Raw genomic sequence first — 20,602 nt, 5'->3', positions numbered from 1 at the left:
ACCAGAACTGGTATCTGTCAGGCTCTCAAACACAGTCAGAAACCTGCAGCAACTGTGCGAACCTGAGTCAGGTACATGCTCCTCAGAAGGGGAAGGAGCCTGGGGGTGTGGCTCAGGGGTTGAGCATTGGCCCAGGGACCACCAAGTTATGAATTTGATTCCCATTCAGGGCAAACACCTGGTTTGCAGGATCAGTCCCCAATAAGAGGCATGAAGGAGGCAGCTGATCAATGATTCTCTCTTGTCATTGATGTTTCCATCTCCTTCTCCCTCTCCCCACCTCTCTGACATCAATAACAATATTTTTAAAAGATTAATATAAACATCAAAAATCACACAGAAAACTGAAAAGCCAGAGGATAAAGGAATAATGACTTTCAAGTGCTGAAGAGAAAATGAAAAGCCATCAACTTAGAAATCTAAACTAATTGAAAATATATTTTAAAACAGAATGAAGCCTGGTTGATGTAGCTCAGTGGTTGAGCTTCAACCTATGCTTCCATTCCTAGTCAGGGCACATGCCTGAGTTTTGGGCTCCATTCTCCATTGTGATTATGCAGGACACAACAGATCAATGATTCTCTCTCATCACTGATGTTTCTAATCTTTCCCTCCTTCTCCTTTCATCTCTGAAATCTGTGAAAAATTTCCTATATTAAAAAAGCTAATATGCAAATAGTTCCCTAGACGAGGAGTTTGATGAGGGTGCAGGGCTGGCCAACCAACCACCCTCCTCCCCTCCCGCCACCAGGCCCACCCTGATAGGCGCGGATCTAGCGTGCCGGCCGGACCCCACCCATGCACAAATTCTCACACTGGGCCTCTAGTATTACAATAAATAAATGAAAAAGTTGTGGGTTTGATTCCCAGTCTCAGCAGTTATGGAAGGAAACTGATACATATTTTCTCTGCCATCAGTATTTCTCTTTCTCTCCCCATTGCTGTTCAATATTTCTCTCCCCTTACTTTTCCCTCAAAAAATCAATGAGCACCTCCTCAGGTGAGAATAAAGAAAAGAAGATCCAGGCTGGCTCATGTGGCTCAGCTGTTGAACTTTGACCCTGGACCCGAGAAGTCACTGGTTTGATTCCTGGTGAGGACACATGAATATGTTTGCAGTCCCCATCCCCAGAGGAGGCCATGCATTAGGCAGCAAATCCATGATTCTCTCTCAAGCATGTTTCTCTCTATCCCTCTCCCTTTCCTTCTCTCTAAATATGAAAAAATTATATATTTTTAAAAAGATCAGTATCTATGTATATCTGTACATATATCTATATCTATATCATCTATATCTATAACTATATTTATAACAATATCTATATCTATATCTAATCTCTATATCTATATCTATATCTATATCTATACCTGTATCTATAGCTATAGCTATCTATATCTATATCTATATCTATATCTATATCTATATCTATCCATATCCAGGGGAGCAGAGGCACATTGATTTTATCCCTAAGGAGTCACTGATTGTGCCCACATCCTATTTCCCTGACCACCTTCCTGGTGTGGAAGGAGAGGTCCCTGGGCACAGTGACTAGGACCCCAAGGAGGGCCTGGTTCTCTGAGGGCACAGTCAACCCCTCCTTCCAGGAGAAGCCCCAGAGACCAGGACCTCCAGCACCTCGTGCCCTTTGTATAATCAGACACATCCCATATGCAAATGCCCACATGGCCACCAGACACACACACACAGTTGGCATCCACTTAAATGCAGGGACTCCTCACCCTGGAGAATACTTTTGGGGGACGAGGACCTCACCTGCAAGACATGACTCCCATGTGGCTCTTCCTCTTCCTGCTGTCAGCTCCCAGATGTGAGTGACTCAGGGGCTTAGATGTGAGGAGATGGGGACCCTGCATCTGAGCCCAGGACTCACTGTGTTCTCTCTGTCCCAGGTGTCCTGTCCCAGGTGCAGCTGCAGGAGTCGGGCCCAGGACTGGTGAAGCCCTCGCAGACCCTCTTCCTCACCTGCTCTGTCTCTGGATTCTCCATCACCAGTGGTTACTGGAGCTGGACCCGTCAGCCCCCGGGGAAGGGGCTGGAGTGGATTGCGAGCATAGATTATGATGGAGACACTTTCTACAACCCCTCCCTCAAGAGCCGAACCTCCATCTCCAAAGACACATCCAAGAACCAGTTCTCCCTGCAGCTGAGGTCTGTGACCACCGAGGACACAGCCATGTATTACTGTGCAAGAGACACAGTGAGGGGAAGGCAGTGTGAGCCCAGACACAAACCTCCCTGCAGGAAGATCTCTGACCACCAGGGGGCGCGCAGGGTCCCTGAACACAAGGACCATCCCAGCAGCAGGTGCAGTTGGAGGTCTGGGCTGGTTCCTGTGTGGTTTCCTCTTCATGTCACAGTTTCCCTCAGGGAATATCTGGTTCCTGATTCTTTGCTGACATCTGAGTCTGTGAGTTAAAAGGTAGTTGTAAAAAGAGACAACTTTCTCCTGTGAACAAAAGGCAGAGAGTCTCTTTCAAGCACACTTGGGCCATAATGAGTTTTATCATCAAATCTTCTGACCCATGTCACCTGAATCTAACAAGAGGCTCCAATGACTCAACAGTGCAGCTCCCCTGAATGCTGGACCGTGGGCCCCACATGTGTGAGACCCCAAAGCTGCAGAAGAAGGACCCACAGGGTGACAGTCCTGGTCTTGTCCTCATGCTCACAGCACCCAGAGGAGTGGACACCATGCAGAAGCAGAGACACAGCAGCTGGTGCAGATGTTCATGACACACACACACCAAGGGGACGTGGGATGGTTATTATGCTCCTGATTGAAACCCCTGAGAAGCACAGGAAAGATCACTCAGCAAGTCAGACCTGCTTGGATGGAGACTGGAAAGGAGAGGGCGCAGGGCTTTTATTTTGGCGAGGTGGTGGGGGAGGGGGAGGGGAATGAATTCTGCTTCCAGGGACTTGTGTGGTTTCAATCTTCCAATAACTTCTACAAAGAAAACTATGGCCTCCTCCCTCGTGCCTGTGTATGGTTTCCCTGTAGCCCCTGCAGTCCCAGGCCCAAGTGAGCTGCCTCATGAACCACCTCCTCCTCAAGGCCCTGCCACCAGCTGGGGAACAGCCACCACCTCGCCACTGCTGTCCCCTCTCTGTGTCCTCACGTTGCCATGGGCCAGAGCAGGCTAAGTACTTCCAGAGACCTCAGTTCTCCCTCCAGGCACCTGTCAGGCCCAGTTGTCAGCAGCAGAGAAGGGGACTGAGCAAGGGGAGGCGGAGCTGCTGGGAAAGCTCCAGCCCCCAGCCCCCAGGTCCTCAGTGCAAGTGCCCGGGGATGGCCGAGCTGGTGCAGCAGCAGCTGGTGCTCCTGGATCTGGTGGCCTGGACCCCTGCGCCCTCCCCGTCAGGCTGCTGCTGCTGGAACCCAGCCTGGTGGCGAGGGAGAGGCAGTGACGCCTCAGGATTCTCAGTGCTTTGGTGGCTTTGAGGTTTGCGAGGACATGATGACTGCGGATCCCATGACCCAGGTCTCACTGTTCTCAGAGGGCAGCGCTGGTGGGTTCAGACATAGAGCCTCCATGGAGGAGAAAGAGCAGAACAGAAACCCTGTGAGAATGTGGCCACAAGGCCACACATGCTGTGTAAGTTGTGTGAGATTAGTGATGGCAATCGAACTCCTGATCTCCAGGTCAAACTCCAGAGCGGACACTTTGCATATTAGCCTTATATATATATAGATTATAAAAATTCAGAAATCTTGGAAAAATGAGGTCATTACATGTGTACAAAATCAACGACTATTAAAAATATGAAAAATAATGATAAATAAGAGAATGATGATGATACTGATGGTAGTAGTGACCGTGATGGTACTGATGACCATAGCATGGGATGGGGGATTGGTCCATTGTCCTGGCTGGGGTCTCTCCCCTATCCAAGGCCATCAGTTAGTTGGAAGGCCTTTTATCAAATTTTACGTGAGGCCTTTGTGGTTTCAAGTTCCAATGACATCTAAAAAGGAGACTCCTGCTTTGATTAGTTCATAAAAATTCATTGTGTGCGGATAACCACCATTTCTACAAAATATGAGAACAATTATAAATAAGCAAATGATGCTGATAATGCTGATGATGGACAGAGACAAGGGCACTGGTCCACTGAAATGAAGGCTCCTCATACAGACAAGTCATCACCATGGCTCCTCCAATGAGGTGTGTCCTCTCCTCCTTCCAAGTGTTGGGAGATTTCATAAATGGGACCCCCCAATATTTTGTGGTTCAGGTGATTCAGGGAGAGACCATGTGAATAATAACCCTAAAGGTGTCCAAGTCCCAATTCCCTGGACCTGGGAAGGTGTCACCTTCTAGAACAGAGACACTGTGCGAATGTGCATGTAGGAAAAGGGGTCTCCTTCCCACCAGTTTGCAGTGAGAGGTTCCTTATTTCTCTTGATCCCTGTCTACATGATCTTTAATGTTTCTACTTCAATCAACTCCTGCTCATCATTAGTTAGGTATTTCTTACTATGATACGAGCTGGCTCTATCTCATGCCTTGCACTTCCTTCTGGGCCTTCCCTGGAGGAGGCTTTAAATCCACGTGTCCAGTAACTCTCTGTCCATGAACATCAGGCACATTTCTGTCATGTGACTCTAATCAAGTCCTGATTCCTCCCCTCACAAAGTTCCACAGTCATATCCTGATTTATAGGTAGTTTCCCAGCAGCGCTCGCCTCTGGTACCAGAACCCGCTCCAGTCCTTGTGGCTGCTGTAGCCAATCCACATGGGCAATGGATGCTCACAATTTCCTAGGGAGTTTTTTTGCAAAATCACCCAAAACAGGTGCCAATAAAGAAAATTCTGATGAACTGAACTTTAATAAAATTAAAACATTTGTCCCACCCAGAATTTCATCAAGGATATATATCGACAAGCTTAGCATGAGACTATTTTTCTGAATCATGTGCCTGATGAGAGAATGTGTGTATTACACATTAAGGATGTTTCATGTTATGGGGGAGAGCCCAGCACCATCTAACCACAGTCACCATGCAGGAGAAGGACAGAATGAGGCTGGGAGGGAAGGATTCCTCTCGGGGTTGAAGTTCCCTTTTGTTGATGTTCTAACTTTTCATTCCACTTGTCCAGCTACACCTTTCCTCTAAGAAATTCTATGGTGGAATTCTCACTCACCTCCCTCTGAACCGCACTATCACTGATGACATTGGACTGAGAAAACAGTTCAATCTCCTTCCACCATCATTTCAACATATGAATGATTCTATGTTGTGCACATACATGATCACTGCTTTTATTTTGTGTCTTCTCTCCACTTAAGCCATGATTATTTCTGATGTAACTATTTGGTGTCTCTGCAATAGGCCATGAGCTTGCATAAAGAAAGTGTGCACAGGAAGCTCTAACCTATCAGAATGGCTACCATCAACCAATTAACAAATGACAAGTGTTGGCGAGGATGTGGAGCAAAGGGAACCCTCCTCCTCTGCTGGTGAGAATACCAACTAGTGCAGCCATTAAGGAACACAGTATGGAGTTTCCTCAAAAAACTAAAGATGGAACTGCCAATTGAGCCAGTGACCCCACTTATAGGAATATATGCTAAGGGACACCAAAAACCAATTAGAAACAATGTATAAACAGTTATGTTCATAACAGCACAATTTGCAATAGTTAAGACGGGAAACAGCCCAAATGCCCACGAGTAGCTGAGTGGATAAAAAGCTGTGGTATATTTATGCCACCGAATACTATGCAGCAGTAAAAGAGAAGGACCTCTTATACTTTGGGACAGGATGGAGGGACCTGGAGAGTATCATGTCAGTGAAATAAGCCAATCAGAGAAAGACAAGTATCACATGACCTCACTCATATGTGGAACCTAATTAACAAAATAAACTAATGAAGAAAATGGGTCCAGAGACCTAGAAGCATGGAGCAGACCGGGGAATCTCAGAGGGAAGTCGTGGTCGGGTGGGTGGGTGGGAAGAGGTCAACCAACAAACTCGTATGCATATGTGCATCGTCCAGGGACACAGACAATAGGATGGTAAAGACCTGGGCACCCGGGACTGGGCTAGAAGGTGTCAATGGGGGATGAAGGGGACATGTGTAATACCTTCAACAATAAAAGTATAATTTAAAGAAAAAATAATTAGGACTTGGACCCTCAGACTCCCACTGACCATGGTCCCTGTGTCACCCACCTTCTCTCAGGTGGGGTCAACTCCTCAGCTATGAAATACTCTGCCTCATGAATATGCAAAGGAGAGGAGGTAGACCAGGTTAAATATGGGTAAGTCTGTGCCCTGAGGGCATCACCCACAGCCACACCCTCCCCTACAGAAGTGCTCACAGCACAGCCCTCAGCATGGACTGGAGCTGGAGAACTCTCCTCCTGGTGGCCATGGCAACAGGTAAGGGGCTCCTGTCCTGGGTTAAGGAGGGTCCAGGGAGAGTCAAGGGGGATTCCACTGACTCCTGTCTCCTCCCCACAGGTGTCCACTCCCAGGTGCAGCTGGTGCAGTCTGGGTCTGAGGTGAGGAAGCCTGGGACCTCCGTGAAGGTCTCCTGCAAGGCTTCTGGATACACCTTCACCAGCTACTACATGCACTGGGTGCGACAGGCCCCAGGACAGGGGCTTGAGTGGATGGGGAAGGTTTACCCTGGTGATGGATACATAAACTATGCACAGAAGTTCCAAGGCAGAGTCTCCATAACCAGAGACACGTCCATGAGCACAGCCTACATGGAGCTCAGCAGCCTGAGAGCCGAGGACACGGCCATGTATTACTGTGCAAGAGACACAGTGAGGGGAAGTCAGTGTGAGCCCAGACAATAACCTCCCTGAGGGAGACAGCAGGACTGGGCTGCATTCATGACAAGCAGAGAGGGCTCAGTACCATCAGGGGCCCTGACCAGGAGCAGGTGGAGAGTTGAGCAAAGAAACTATTTCCTGCCCCATCTTAAAATAGTTTTGATCTGAAGCTCAGCCACAGAGCTAACAGAAAACCCTTTCCTAGGTCTAGCTTTAGGATTGTATTTGTGAACAAAAAGGGGGCTCTGTCGTAAATCTGATAAAACTCAGTGACTGACAGGACCCTCACAGGAGGCTCTGATCACACATCCTACCTGGGCAGTCCTGGGGGTGGGCACACCTCAGGCCTATGACTTCTTTACTAAAAGGCTCACCTTTGCCTTAAGCACCCCGTCCATGGTTCCTGTGCATCTGGGTTAACACACCTTTGACATCAGCATGACCACCCTCAGGAGAGCACGTCTTGGCCATCTGTGTGTCCACTTTGGAGACTTACCTATGAGACCCTTTGCCCATTTTCAATTGTGTTGTTGTCTTCCTTTTGTTAAGTTGTATGAGTTCCCTATATGACAGAGGAATCTTTAGGTCTAAAAAAAAGACAGGTTTAGGAACTTTTAAGAATTTTAAAATTTAAGGGGACCATAGAAGAAGCACAGGACTGCAGAGCAACAGAAGGTACATTTCCTTAGAATGAGGGAGCTGGGAACAGCAAGGTCTATACAAAATGAAGGGGAGGAATCCCCTGATCCAAAAGGAGAAGAAAGTCTAAAGGGAATAGAAAACAATGGGGAAGATGGAGGGAGAACCTCACGTGTCCCATGTGACCTTGGAACTTTGAGCTCAGGAGTTACCATAGTAACCAGTCTAAGGGAATAGTCATCAATCAGAGGGGATATGAAGGCACGAAGACCTGCAGCCTTTATAAACCGTGGAAAAGGGACTCAGTGAGACTTTTTCCCCCTCCCCACGTGGGAGTCAGTACTTGTTCTTTAATAAATTTCCACCTTTGCTATCCCACCTACCGTTCCTGAATTAATTCTTCTGCTCCGAGGGACAAAGAACCCGGGAACCATCCTGCCTAGTGGAGTACTGTGTGTTCCAGTCCAAAAATCGTATTTCATATACATTTTGGAAATTAACCCCTGATCAGATGTACGCATGCTGTCCCAAATGATAAGAGTTCTTTTCATTTTTGTGGCTACATAGTATTCCATGGTGTAGATTCTGTACCACAGTTATCCTGTTACAGAATTTAACAGCCAACATAGAAATACGCAGGAGTACAGGAGATACAGGAAAAAGCCATTTATTTTCAGATGTTCCACATGTACTAGTACAGTGACTCAGGGGAGACTGTTTCTCTCCCAATCCTGAGCAAACCAATATGGAGAAAGCTCTTCTTTTATACCCTTTGGTTTCTTTGTCCCCCAAAGAAGGATCGGACTTCTGGACTTTTCTGGGGCTTTGCCAAAAGCCCCGTGTGTTGGGGTGGGGGTCATGAGACCACACCTAAAGGCCTGGCCTGGCTGCAGCACTATAACCCCCTCTGGGACTTCTTCATGGTTTACGGCCTCTGTGAAATGGGAGCAGTACTTAGGTAAACCGGTCTTGTAAGACCAGACTGTGGAGAAAGGGGCAGTGGCTTAATTACAGGCCATCAAGAATGTACATTAGGTTACTGCACAGATTCAGATTGCTAGCCCCCCAAAATGCCTTATTTTCCCCATCAATCCAATTGTCTGCTAAAGGGCACTTAGGCTGTTTCCAAAGCTTATCTGTTGTAAATTGCACGGCTATGAACATACGGGGGCATACATTCTTTCTGATGAGTGTTTTGGGTTTATCAGGATGTATTCCTAGAAGTGGGATCACTGGGCCAAATAGAAGTTCCATTTTTAATTTTTGAATGAAACTCCATATTGTTTACCATAATGGCCGCACCACTCTGCATTGCTAATGGACCAAATGAACTGATGAACAAAAATAGATCCAGAGACATAGAAGCATGAACAGACCATGGAACATCAGAGGGAAGGCAGGGGAGTGTGGGGTAGGAAGAGATCAACCAATGAACTTGTCTGCATATATGCCTAATGCATGGACACCGACAATAGGATGGTGAGGACATGGATGGGAGACAGGCGGGAGCAGGATGGGGTTTATGAGGGGAAAAGAAGGCCTATATAATTCTTTTAACAATAAATATTTTGAGAGAGAGAGAGAGAGAGAGAGAGAGAGAGAGAGAGAGAGCCTCCTGTTCACTATCCTGGTATCCAGTACCCGCCTTGCTCTCTCCCCGCTCCATGTCATCCCTCACCTTCCCTCCTAACTTCAAATGCACAAACCCAGCTGCAAACGGTTATTCTCCAGAGCATTTGAGGTCTCGCTCTCCAACAGTTGTTGACACTTTGGCTGGAATAAAATCTTATAAAAACACTAGGGGCCCAGTGCACGAAATTCGTGCACTGGGTGTGTGCGGGGGGGAGTGTCCCTCAGCCCAGCCTGCCCCCTCTCACATACTGGGAGCCCTCAGGCGTTGACCCCCATCACCCTCCAATCGCAGGATCGGCCCCTTGCCCAGGCCTGACGCCTCTGACAGAGGCGTCAGGCCTGGGCAGGGGACCCTCATTTCCCCCCATCACTGGTTCTGCCCCCAGCCCAGGCCTGATGCCTCAGCCAGAGGCGTAGCCCCCCATCACCCTCCGATCGCCTGATCAGCCCCTTGCCCAGGCCTGACGCCTCTGCCAGAGGTGTCAGGCTTGGACAGGGGACCCCCATCTCCCCCCGATCACTGTCTCTGGCCCCCGCCCAGGCCTGAGGCCTCTGGCCCAGGAATCATGCCTGGGCAGGGGACCCCCATCTCCCTCTGATCGCTTGCTCCACCCCCCGCCCAAGCCTGATGCCTCTGACCCAGGCTTCAGGCCTGGGCAAGGGGACCATCATATCCCCCCAATCCCCGGCTCAGCCCCCTGCCCAGGCCTGATGCCTCGGCCAGAGGAGTTGACCCTCATCACCCTCCGATCACCAATCACCGGATCGGCCCCTTGACCAGGCCTGAGGCCTCCGGCAGAGGTGTCAGGCCTGGGCAGGGGACCCCCAGCTCCCCGCGGTTGCAGGCTCTGGCTGAGGCGTCCGGCTCGGGCAGCAGGGACCCGCAGCTGCAGTAGCCCCGAAATCATGGGCTCCGCTTTAGGCCCAGGCAAGGGACCCCTAGCTCCCCGGACTGCCAGCTTCGACCATGCCCAGCTCCCATTGCTGGCTCCACCCCTACTTCCTGCTATCACTGGCCAGGGCGGAAAAGGCACCTATTCTCCGATCATGGCTGGGGGGCACGGCAAAGGCGGCCCCAGGGCCGCCTTTGCCCTGCCCCCCAGCTCTTAGCTCCCCCCTGGGTTTCCGATCACTGTCAGTGGCAGGGGGCTTCTTCTTGCTTTCCCTTTCACCTCCCTGCATTGTGCCTACATATGCAAATTAACCGCCATCTTGTTGGCAGTTAACTGCCAATCTTAGTTGGCAGTTAATTTGCATATAGCGCTGATTAGCCAATGAAAAGGGTATCGTCATACACCAATTACCATTTTTCTCTTTTATTAGAAAAGAGAGTGTAGATTCTCTCCATGTTTGGACAGTTCTTACATCAACGTGTTGTCTGTACTTTATTTACCACATATGTTCATCCAGGTTTCTTCCCTTTGTGGAGAGGGAGGTGCACACAATTATTAAAAACCTGCTGCCTCCACATGATGGTGGAGGTGACACTAAAGAGTTCGCACCCTTTGGTGTGAGGATGACATTCCAACCACTGAGCCCACCAGCCAGGGCTCCATGTGTACATAATGGACATTCTCCCACTTTGAGAGCCTGGGAAATAGGGCTTTTGCTCATGAACAGCAGGGAAGTTGAGTGAAATGTGTGCTTTCAGTCGGCAGCTGTGTGTTGATGAGAGTGGCAGTAGGTTTGAGACGGAGGCTGCAGCCACAGTGTCCAGCCCAGCCTCTCCTGCGTCCTCAAATGAGGAGGTGCGAGTTTTGTGGAGGATCTGACTGTGGAAAATAACAAGGAGAATCTTTCAGTCTAAAAATAACAGCATCATCCAATGCAAATTCTTAATCCCAAACCCCAGAAAGGCCACATGGCCCAAGGAGGGTGAAGGAGAGCGAGAGGAAGCCCCATCCAGGTGCCTCTGGGGGAGCACCCTGGGTCCTCATCAAAACTCCAGGAAGGAGTACTCTCAATCCTGGAAGCTGCCTCCAAAGGAATGGGGTCAGGGTGACGGGTCCCAGGAAAAGAGGGAGGGAGGGGGGTCAGGATGGGACCCCCTGTGGCCAGCGTCCTTGAGTCCATCCCCATCTGGGGTTGCCCTAGGATGACAAGTTCAGACATGCAGCCCAGGGTCCCAGCTGCACCTTATATGCAGACTCCATGCAAATGGGGCTCTCCTCCTGCTCATAAAAGGGGCCCTTGCCCGGCATGTTGGGGAGACACCCAGAGCCCAAGTGCCTGAGACAAGACCCCAGTGGCTCCACCATGGACTTGGTGCCAAGCTGTGTTTTCTTCCTGATTGTTTCTCAAGGTTGTTCTCAGGAGTGGGGAGTGCTGAGACCTGTGCCTGTGCCTGTTGGTGCTTCCATGTGATTCTCAGTCCACCTTGTGTCTCTGTGTTTGCAGGTGTCCAGTGTGAGGTGCAGCTGGTGGAGTCTGGGGGAGGCCTGGTGCTGCCTGGGGGGTCTCTGAGACTCTCCTGTGCAGCCTCTGGATTCACCTTCAGTAGCTACCACATGCACTGGGTCCGCCAGGCTCCAGGGAAGGAGCTGGAGTGGGTTTCTTCTATTAGTAGTGGTAGTGGTGGTAGCACATACTACGCCGACTCCGTGAAGGGCCGCTTCACCATCTCCAGAGACAACGCCAAGAACTCGCTGTCTCTGCAAATGAGCAGCCTGAGAGCCGAGGACACGGCCGTGTATTACTGTGCAAGAGACACAGTGAGGGGAAGTCAGTGTGAGCCCAGACACAAACCTCCCTGAGGAGACAGCAGGGCTGGGCTGTGGGGAGCGTCCATGACCAGCATGGGGCGCTCCAGACCAGCACAGGGCCTTGACCAGGAGCAGGTGGAGAGTTGAGCAAAGATACCATTTCCTACTCAATGCAGTAACATAAGGGAAACCACTAGCATGGCTAGGACTATGGGTAGGTCCTTAATCTAACCATGGCTTTTTCTGTCTGCAGATCAAAGGATTGGGCTGGTTTGGGCTCTGTTTAACTTTAGTGAGTTCCTCATTTTGTGCCAGGCTTTGTGCTAGGTAATCATGAAATAATGATTCAGTCAACAAATGTCTATGAAGTGCCTACTATGTGCCAGACATTGTTTTAGAGGCGAGGATAAAAGTGTTTGAGACAGAAGAGATTCCTGCTCTGAGGCTCAGCCACAGAGCTCACAGAGAGCCCTGTCCTATGTCTAGCTTGGGGGATTGTATTTATGAGCAAAAAGGGGGCTCTGTTGTAAATCTGACAAAACTCAGTGGCTGACAGGACCCTCACAGGAGGCCCTGATCAATCATTCCTACCTGGGCAGTCCTGGGGGTGGGCACACCCAGGCCTATGACTTCTTTACTAAAAGGCTCATCTTTGCCTTAAGCACCCCGTCCATGGTTCCTGTGCATCTGGGTTAACACACCTTTGACATCAGCATGACCACCCTCAGGAGAGCACGTCTTGGCCATCTGTGTGTCCACTTTGGAGACTTACCTATGAGACCCTTTGCCCATTTTTCAATTGTGTTGTTGTCTTCTTTTTGTTAAGTTGTATGAGTTCCTATACATTTCGGAGATTAACCCCTTATCAGACGTACCGGTGCTGTTGCACATGGTAAGAGTTCTTTCTTTTTCACGGCTGCATAGCATTCCATGGTGTAGATGTACCACGGTCTTTTATCAAATCATCTGCTGATGGGCACTTAGGGTGTTTCCAAGGCTTAGCTGTTGTAAATTGCACTTCTATGAGCATAGGGGTGCACGCATTCTCTGTGATGAGTCTCTTGAGTTTCTTAGGATGTATTCCTAGAAGTGGGATCACTGGGTCAAATAGGAGTTCCATTTTTAATTTTTAGATGGAACTCCATATTGTTTTCCATAATGGCTGCCCCAGTCTGCATTGCTAATGGACCAAATAAACTGATCGACAAAAATAGACCCAGAGACATAGAAGCATGAACAGATTATGGAACCTCAGAAGGAAGGCACGGATGGTGGTTGGGAAGAAATCAACCTATGAGCTTGTCTTCATATATATCTAATCCGTGCACACAGACAATGGCGTGATGAGGGTCTCGGGAGGGAATGGGTGTGAGCCGGGAGAGGACAATGTGGAGAAAAGGGGGACCTATGCAATACTGTCAACAATAAAGATTAGGAAAGAGAGCAAGAGAGAGCACCTCCTGTTCACCATCCTGGCATCCAGTCCCTGCCTTGCTCTCTCCCACCTCCATGGCATCTCTCAACTTCCCTCCTTAACTTCAAATATGCAAACACAGCTGCAAAGGCTATTCTCTGAAGCATTTGACATCTTGCTCCCCAATAGTTCTAGTCAGTTTGGCTATAATAAAATCTTATAAAACATTGTCTACATGTTGGACATTTCTTACCTCAGCATGTTTTCTTTTCTTCATTTACAACATACGTTCATACACGTTTCTTCCCCGTGTGGAGAGGGAAGTGCACACAATTATTAAAAACCTGCTACCTGGACGGGATGGGTTCAAATGAGCTCACAGGTGTGGGAGATAAGACAAGTTTGCTGTTGGTTGTCATGGACGTAAGTGTCCCGCCTTTATCCAGTCCAGCAGGCATGACAGGGAGGTTGAGCATCGACCTATGAACCAGGAGGTCACAGTTCGATTCCTTGGTCAGGGCACATGCCCAGTTTGCAGTCTCCATCCCCATGGGTTGTGAGGCAGGAGGCAGCTAATCAGTGATTCTCATCATTGATGTTCCCATTGCTCCACTGGCCTCCTCTCTGGAGTCAAGGAAAGTGTATAAAAAGGAGAAGGAAGGAAAGGAGGCTTCCCAACCTGTGCCGTTTCCCCCTGTGACACTCTGGTAGGTTCCCCTGCTGCTTGAATTGACATAAAATCCACAACATAAATGAACCACTTTGAAGTCGTTGACATGAGAACCTCTAAGCCTGTGGAGGATTTTTTTTTTTTTTTTGCAGGGGGGACAATTCCCAGAATTTTATTCATTAATCCGTTTCATTCCATAATGCACCATCATTTTCCTGACACCATTAATACTACTGTCATTGTTTCCCTGGGAGAGGACCATGCCTCTAAAATATCTGAGTTGGATTTCCGTCAATTCACTCTAACAGATTTTACCTTACCAAAAAGAAACCCCTAAAAGCTAAGATGGAGGTGGTATGGGTAAGGAGTTTCAGTGAAAAGGTGGGAGCACAGGTAGACCAACAAGCAAATTCAGTACGTGGCTTAACCCAGATGGCAGGGAGAGAGCACCAGCACAGCCAAGGCCTTCGGGAGGGTAGCTAGAAGTACCCTGCCAAGTAGGTTAGTCTACAGAATGGGAAAGATACAACCTTTTCCTATTATCCACTCAAACCCAAGCAGAGAATCTTATCTAATAAAGAGGGAATATGCACATTGACCATCACACTGTAACAGTCAAGTTGGCTTCACCCAGCAAAGAGGCCAAGTTCCCATAATGAGCCCTAATGAGCAATCAGCAGGGACCTGAGGCCATGCCCCCACATCATCTGGGGCCTGACATGGGACCTCAGGCCATACCCCAGCCCCGGCGCCAGGCCAGGAGACCTGAGAACACACACCCTGCCTGGCGTGCCTTAATAGGGGACCTCATGCCTAACTCCCTGGCCTGGGCCATGGAACCTCAGGCTATGCCCTCCACCCCGGCAGGGCTTGAAGGGCAGGGACGGCATCTTTTTCTGAATATAGCCCATTGTGGGTGGGGCCTGTTGGGTCTTGGTCTAGCAGGATTTCTAGGTGCATGTGGGTGGGCAGGAACTGGACTCTGGTTCAATTGTGTGCCCCAGACTCTGACAGGAGAAAGGTTTTCATACACATTTTACTAATTTCTTTCATCTCTGACACTTCTATTATAGAGAAAGGGCAAATAGCAATATTAAAATATTTCCTCTAATTAATTCCCCTTTAATGTGCATGAGTTTCATGCACTGGGCCACTAGTATGAAATAATGAATAACTAGAGGATCATACCTTTCCAGGAAACAGAAAGGTGGAGTGAGAGTGGCTTCTGATAAGTGGCTCCATCCCCTGGTAAGAGTGAGGTGGATGTCAGTGCAGGGAAAGTTGGGTACCTTCTTTAAGTTCATTTTGGTGTTTTGGTCTGTGAGCAATCAAAATGGAGAGGGAGACAATCACAAAGCGGAACTTCTGAAGGAATCAGAGAAGCTGAGCCCAACCATCTGTGATGTCTTTAGATTTGCACATACCATGGCACACAAGGACTCTCCACATGAATCAGCCACAAGCCACACCCATTGGGCAGAAGGGTGTGATGATGGTCCACCGAGTACTGGGTGATGGGACCCAGGGGCCCAAGGCTCTGATGAGGAATAAACTGAGGCCAGAAGACAACCCACGTGTAACAGCCAGAGGAGAGGGTGACGATAGTGAAGCAGAACAGACTGCCCCCTGGAGGTATGCCTACTAGCCTGCTGCCCTCCCCATCACTGCAGCACATCCCCTAGAGAATATTTTTGAGAGTTTATTTGAGCCAAACTCTATAACTGGAACAGCGAGCCCAGCGTTTTCTGTCTCCTCTCTCTAAAATCAATTTTAAAAAATACATGTTTTTAAAAGGAAGAGAGAAGTAAGGCTTAGTGGTGTTAGACCTGCCCATGCCCCTCCCCTCCCCTGTGTTACTGCACTTTTCTTTTCTGTTTTAAATGCAGCAACAGGCCTGTTTGTATGCCCACCAGCAAAGGACAGCAGTCTCCTGTCAAGTGGAGAAGATCAGGACCTTACACAGCTGATTGGGGACCTACTGCCATGGGGAGACTCGCCTGGTTGCCTTCACGTGCTGGGTCTGTTCACCTGCCACGTCAGCAGACGTTTCCAATGGGTCTCCTGCTCCTGGGCCTGCTTTTCTGATTCCTCATGATGCACAAGCTGCCGTCCCAGGTAGTTCATCCAGGCACTTTCCCACGAAGCATAAGGTGTCATATTCGCTGTGGCCAGAGGCTATGGTCCTCAGGTCTGGCAGGAGCTTGGTAACTGGCTCTCCAACTCCAGGGCCAACACTGGAGCCTGTGTGTGGCCCCCCAGTTGGCTCTCTCAGGCCTCATTATCTATCCCTGGAATGCAGACTTACTCCTACATCCCCTTAGGAATTGCTTTCCATGTCCCCCCCTCACCTCAGCTTGGTTCTCAAAGAATGCGGGAAAACACGGTCCTCCTGGCCTTCAATTGGGGTCACAGGCCACAGATAAGCAGCCTCACTGATGGCAGCTCACAGATGCCACGTGAGGAACAGCAACCCCACACCCTTCAGAGAGCAGTTGCTGGCTGCCGTCTCAGCTTTAGAGAAACCAGGAAGAAACAGTGCTGGTCCCAGATTGCACTTTCCAAGGGGTGGGGGCTGCCTCCCCAGAGGAACAAGTGACCACAGTCCCAGATTCCTGTGTCCCTCTGTCCTCACCTGCCTGGGGCTGTGGGAGGATGGACAGAGGTAGTCGGTCTCCTCTGAGATGGGAGGTGCTCACCTGCCCCAAGGATGACGAGGTGTCTCAACTCTCTACCCAGGGTTTTGTTCCAAGAGCCATCATGTTCCATTTTTAATCATTTTTTGTAATTATTTAATTTTCATTATTTATTTAATTTTTATTATTGCTTTGTTTGTTAATCCTCAAAAGAGTACATTTTTTTATTGGTTTTTAAGGAGAGTGAGAGAGAGACAGAGAAACAGAGAGGAACATTGATGTGAGAGAAACACATGGTCTGATTGCCTCCTGAACCAGACCCGACCAGGGGAGGAGCCTGCAGTAAGACAAGTGCCCTCGACCAGAATCCAACCTGGGACTCTTCGGTCCATAGGCACACGCTCTATAAACTGAGCCAAACCAGCCAGGACTCCATTTTCAAATGATGGAAATTCTCACCTTTGAGAGTCTGGAAACAGAACTTTTACACACGAACAGCAGGGAAGTTGAAAGAAATCTGTGATTTCAGCAAGGCAGCTGTAAGCTTGTAAGAAGGACAGCAGGTTTGAGACAGAGGCTGCAGTGTCCAGCAAAGCCTTTCCTGCCTCCTCACATGTAGAGGTTAGAGTTTTGGGGAGGATCTGATTGTGTACAAAAAATAAATAAATAAAGGATAATTTTTCAGTTTCAAAGTAAAAGCATTATCCAATGCACATTCTTATTCTCAAACCCCAGAAAGGCAACATGGCCCAAGGTGGGTGAAGGAGAGAGAGAGGAAGCCCCATCCACGTGCCTCTGGAGCAGCACCCTTGGATCCTCAGCAAAACCCCAGGAAGGAGGACTCTCAATCTTTTAAGCTGACCCCAAAGGAATGGGGTCAAAGTGAGGGGTCTCAGGAAAGGAGGGAGGAAGGGGGTCAGGACAGGACCCCTTGTGGCCAGCATCCTTTGTCCTTTCCCATCTGGGGTCGCCCCTAGGATGACAAGGTCAGGCATGCAGCCCAGGGTCCCAGCTGCACCTTATATGCAGACTATATGGAAATGGGGCTCTCCTCCTGCTCATAAAAGGGGCCCTTGCCCGGCATGTTGGGGAGACACCCAGAAACCAAGTGCCTGAGACAGGACCCCAGCGGCTCCACCATGGACTTGGTGCCAAGATGCGTTTTCCACCTGATCATTTCTCAAGGTCATTCTCAGGAGTGGGGAGCGCTGAGACCTGTGCCTGTGCCTGTTGGTGCTTCCATGTGATGCTCAGTCCACCTTGTGTCTCTGTGTTTGCAGGTGTCCAATGTGAGGTGCAGCTGGTGGAGTCTGGGGGAGGCTTGGTGCAGCCTGGGGGTTCTCTGAGACTCTCCTGTGCAGCCTCTGGATTCACCTTCAGTAGCTACTGGATGAGCTGGGTCCGCCAGGCTCCAGGGAAGGGTCTGGAGTGGGTCTCATACATTAGTTGGAATGGTGGTAGCACATACTATGCCACCTCTGTGAAGGGCCGCTTCACCATCTCCAGAGACAACGCCAAGAACACCCTGTTTCTGCAAATGAGCAGCCTGAGAGCCGAGGACACGGCCGTGTATTACTGTGCAAGAGACACAGTGAGGGGAAGTCAGTGTGAGCCCAGACACTAACCTCCCTGAGGAGACAGCAGGGCTGGGCTGCGAGGAGCGTCCGGGACACCAGGGGGCGCTCAGGACCAGCAAACCCAGATCCCAACTCTGAGGCTGTCCCTGGAGGGTTGTGCAGGCTTCCTATTGGGGTCAATGCTTTCTTCCCTCCTAGTGTCCCTGGGGCAGTTCCTCTTTCTTCTTTGTGTCTTTAATTAGATTCTCTGCAGGAAAAAAGCAGGAAGTGGCTATGTGTCAGATCTGGTTGACTTCTCATCTGTGTCCTTCCTGTCACCATGTCCCTGATTGTTGCTCTCTGGGTTGACAAGGAAAACGTTGTAGGGATTCCTGTCCCCTCACTGAGAGCGACGTCCCCCATCCTCCACGCAGTGCTGAGCGGGGAACATGGAGTCCAGGCCCCAAACCTCACCTGAGTGTGATCAGCCCTGCCCCTGCCCCAGGAGGAGCCCTTTGGGGGCAGATAGCAGCTTGCCTCTCACTGACATGGCTGCACATGGAGGTGTAGAGTCTGACCCCTGTGGGCACTTCCCCTTGTGAGCCTGAGAGGTTTACCCACCTCCCAGGGTGTCTGGGGACACAGGCAGGAAGGAGCCCCAGTGACAGGTTCTGTAACAGCCCTGCTGGGCACTGTTCCCCTTGGGTCTCAGAACCTGATCTGGGGGGACATGTCCCAACACCTGTCCCGCTTCCCTTCGGGAACCACCTGGATCCTGAGAACCTGCTGAAGGGAGACATGGTCCCACCCATCTCTGCTGTGCCTCCAGCTCTGCATTCACCACCCCATCCTCACCCTCTGTCCTCTCTGCCCACACTCTCACCCCATGAGGCTTGCACAGGACGTTCCATGTGACTGTGTCTGCCCTCTCCTCCCTGCCCTGGTATGTTTTGCCTTAAATGCATCCCCACCTCATCCCCTCATGCCCATCTCCTGTGTCAAGCCCTCCCTAAGACCCCAGGGCCTGGGCCACTCAGGAGCCCTGAAGTGGCCTCATCCACCCTGTCCAGCCCATGTGCAGTGCTCACGTGTGATGTCAGACCATGGAGGCCCCACCTGTGTCAGATGGAGACACAACTGAGCACTGACCTCACAGCACCTCCCACAGCTCACACCTGTGCTTAGGGAACCTCTAGGGGGGTCATGAGCTGCAGAGGATCCTAGTGGATGAGTACGTGCCTACTAGGATCAAAGGGCAGTTGGGGAAAGGCTGGGGCCTGGTCACCTATTACGTTGCCAACATCTGGTTGACCAGAGCCCAGTACACAGGAAGCTCTGTGAATTCGAAACTTGCAGGAGGAGCCCAACCAGCATGGCTTACTGGTGGAGCATTGACCTATGAACCAGGAGGTCACCATTAGATTCCCGGTCAGGGCACCTGTCCCGGATGAGGGAAACATCCCCAGTGGGGGGCATGCAGGAGATAGCCAACCAATAATTCTCTCTCATCATTGATGTTTCTATTTCTCTCTTTCTTCCTCTCTAAAATCAATAAAATGAATTTTAATAAAGAAATAAATACATACATAAAAATGTTGTAGATTTGTTGCACAGTAGAGTCATATATGGGAGGCAACTGATGGATACTTCTCTCTCACATCAATGTTTCTCTCTTAACTTCTCTCTCTCTCCTTTACTTTCCCTCTAAAAATGAATGAGTATATCGTTGGGTGAGGATAAAGAAAACAATATCTCTATCTATACCTTTATGTACATCTACAAATAGGTCTACATTTTTATCTCTACATCTACATCTATAGCTATGAATCAATGAACATATTCTTCAAGGATAAAGAAAAGAAGATCTATCTATGTCTATCTCCATATCTATGTCTAAATGATCTGTAATTATAAAAGCATAATATGCAAATTAGATCAGATGACCTTCCGGATGAAGCCACAGAGGCAGTGGGAGGCCAAGCCCCTTGCATGAACTTTTTGCATCGGGCCTCTAGATATCTATATCTATATCTATATCTATATCTATATCTATATCATCTATCTCCATCTCCATCTCCATCTCCATCTCTATACCTATACCTATACCTATACCTATACCTATACCTATACCTATACCTATATCTATATCTATATCTATATCTATATCTATATCTATATCTTTATCTATATCTATATCTATATCATCTATATCTATATCCATGGAAACAGAGCCTCATTGACTTTATCACTAAGGAGTCACTGATTGTGCCCACATCCTACTTCCTGACCACCTCCTGCAGCATAGCCCCTGGTGTAGAAAGAGGGTCCCTGGGCACAGTGACTAGGACCGCAAGGAGGGCCTGGTTCTCTGAGGACACAGTCAGCACCTTCTTCCAGGAGAAGCCCCAGAAACCGGGACCTCGCTCACCTCTTGCCCTTTGTATGTGCAGACACCTCCCATATGCAAATGCCCGCACGGGCACCAGACACACACACAGTTGGCGTCCACTTAAATGCAGGGCCTCCTCACCATGGAGAATACTTT

At 49.3% G+C, this 20,602-nt stretch overlaps 2 gene segments (V, D, J or C); both read left to right on the top strand.

The window, feature by feature from the left end:
- The first annotated feature begins 6,320 nt into the window (after nt 1-6,320).
- Nucleotides 6,321-6,835, top strand: LOC132225692 (immunoglobulin heavy variable 1-3-like). The segment is given in 2 exon segments: nt 6,321-6,410; nt 6,492-6,835. Coding segments are annotated over 2 exon segments (390 nt in total).
- A 4,446-nt stretch (nt 6,836-11,281) lies between these two features.
- Nucleotides 11,282-11,799, top strand: LOC132225691 (Ig heavy chain V region 914-like; the record flags this gene model as incomplete). The annotated part of the segment is given in 2 exon segments: nt 11,282-11,384; nt 11,480-11,799. Coding segments are annotated over 2 exon segments (423 nt in total), but the record flags the coding sequence as incomplete, so codon positions are not given.
- Nucleotides 11,800-20,602: the final 8,803 nt, after the last annotated feature.

Source organism: Myotis daubentonii, assembly GCF_963259705.1.
Source record: "Myotis daubentonii chromosome 1 unlocalized genomic scaffold, mMyoDau2.1 SUPER_1_unloc_1, whole genome shotgun sequence".
NCBI classification, from domain to species: Eukaryota; Metazoa; Chordata; class Mammalia; order Chiroptera; family Vespertilionidae; genus Myotis; species Myotis daubentonii.
This window is presented reverse-complemented; position numbering and strand designations above follow the sequence as displayed.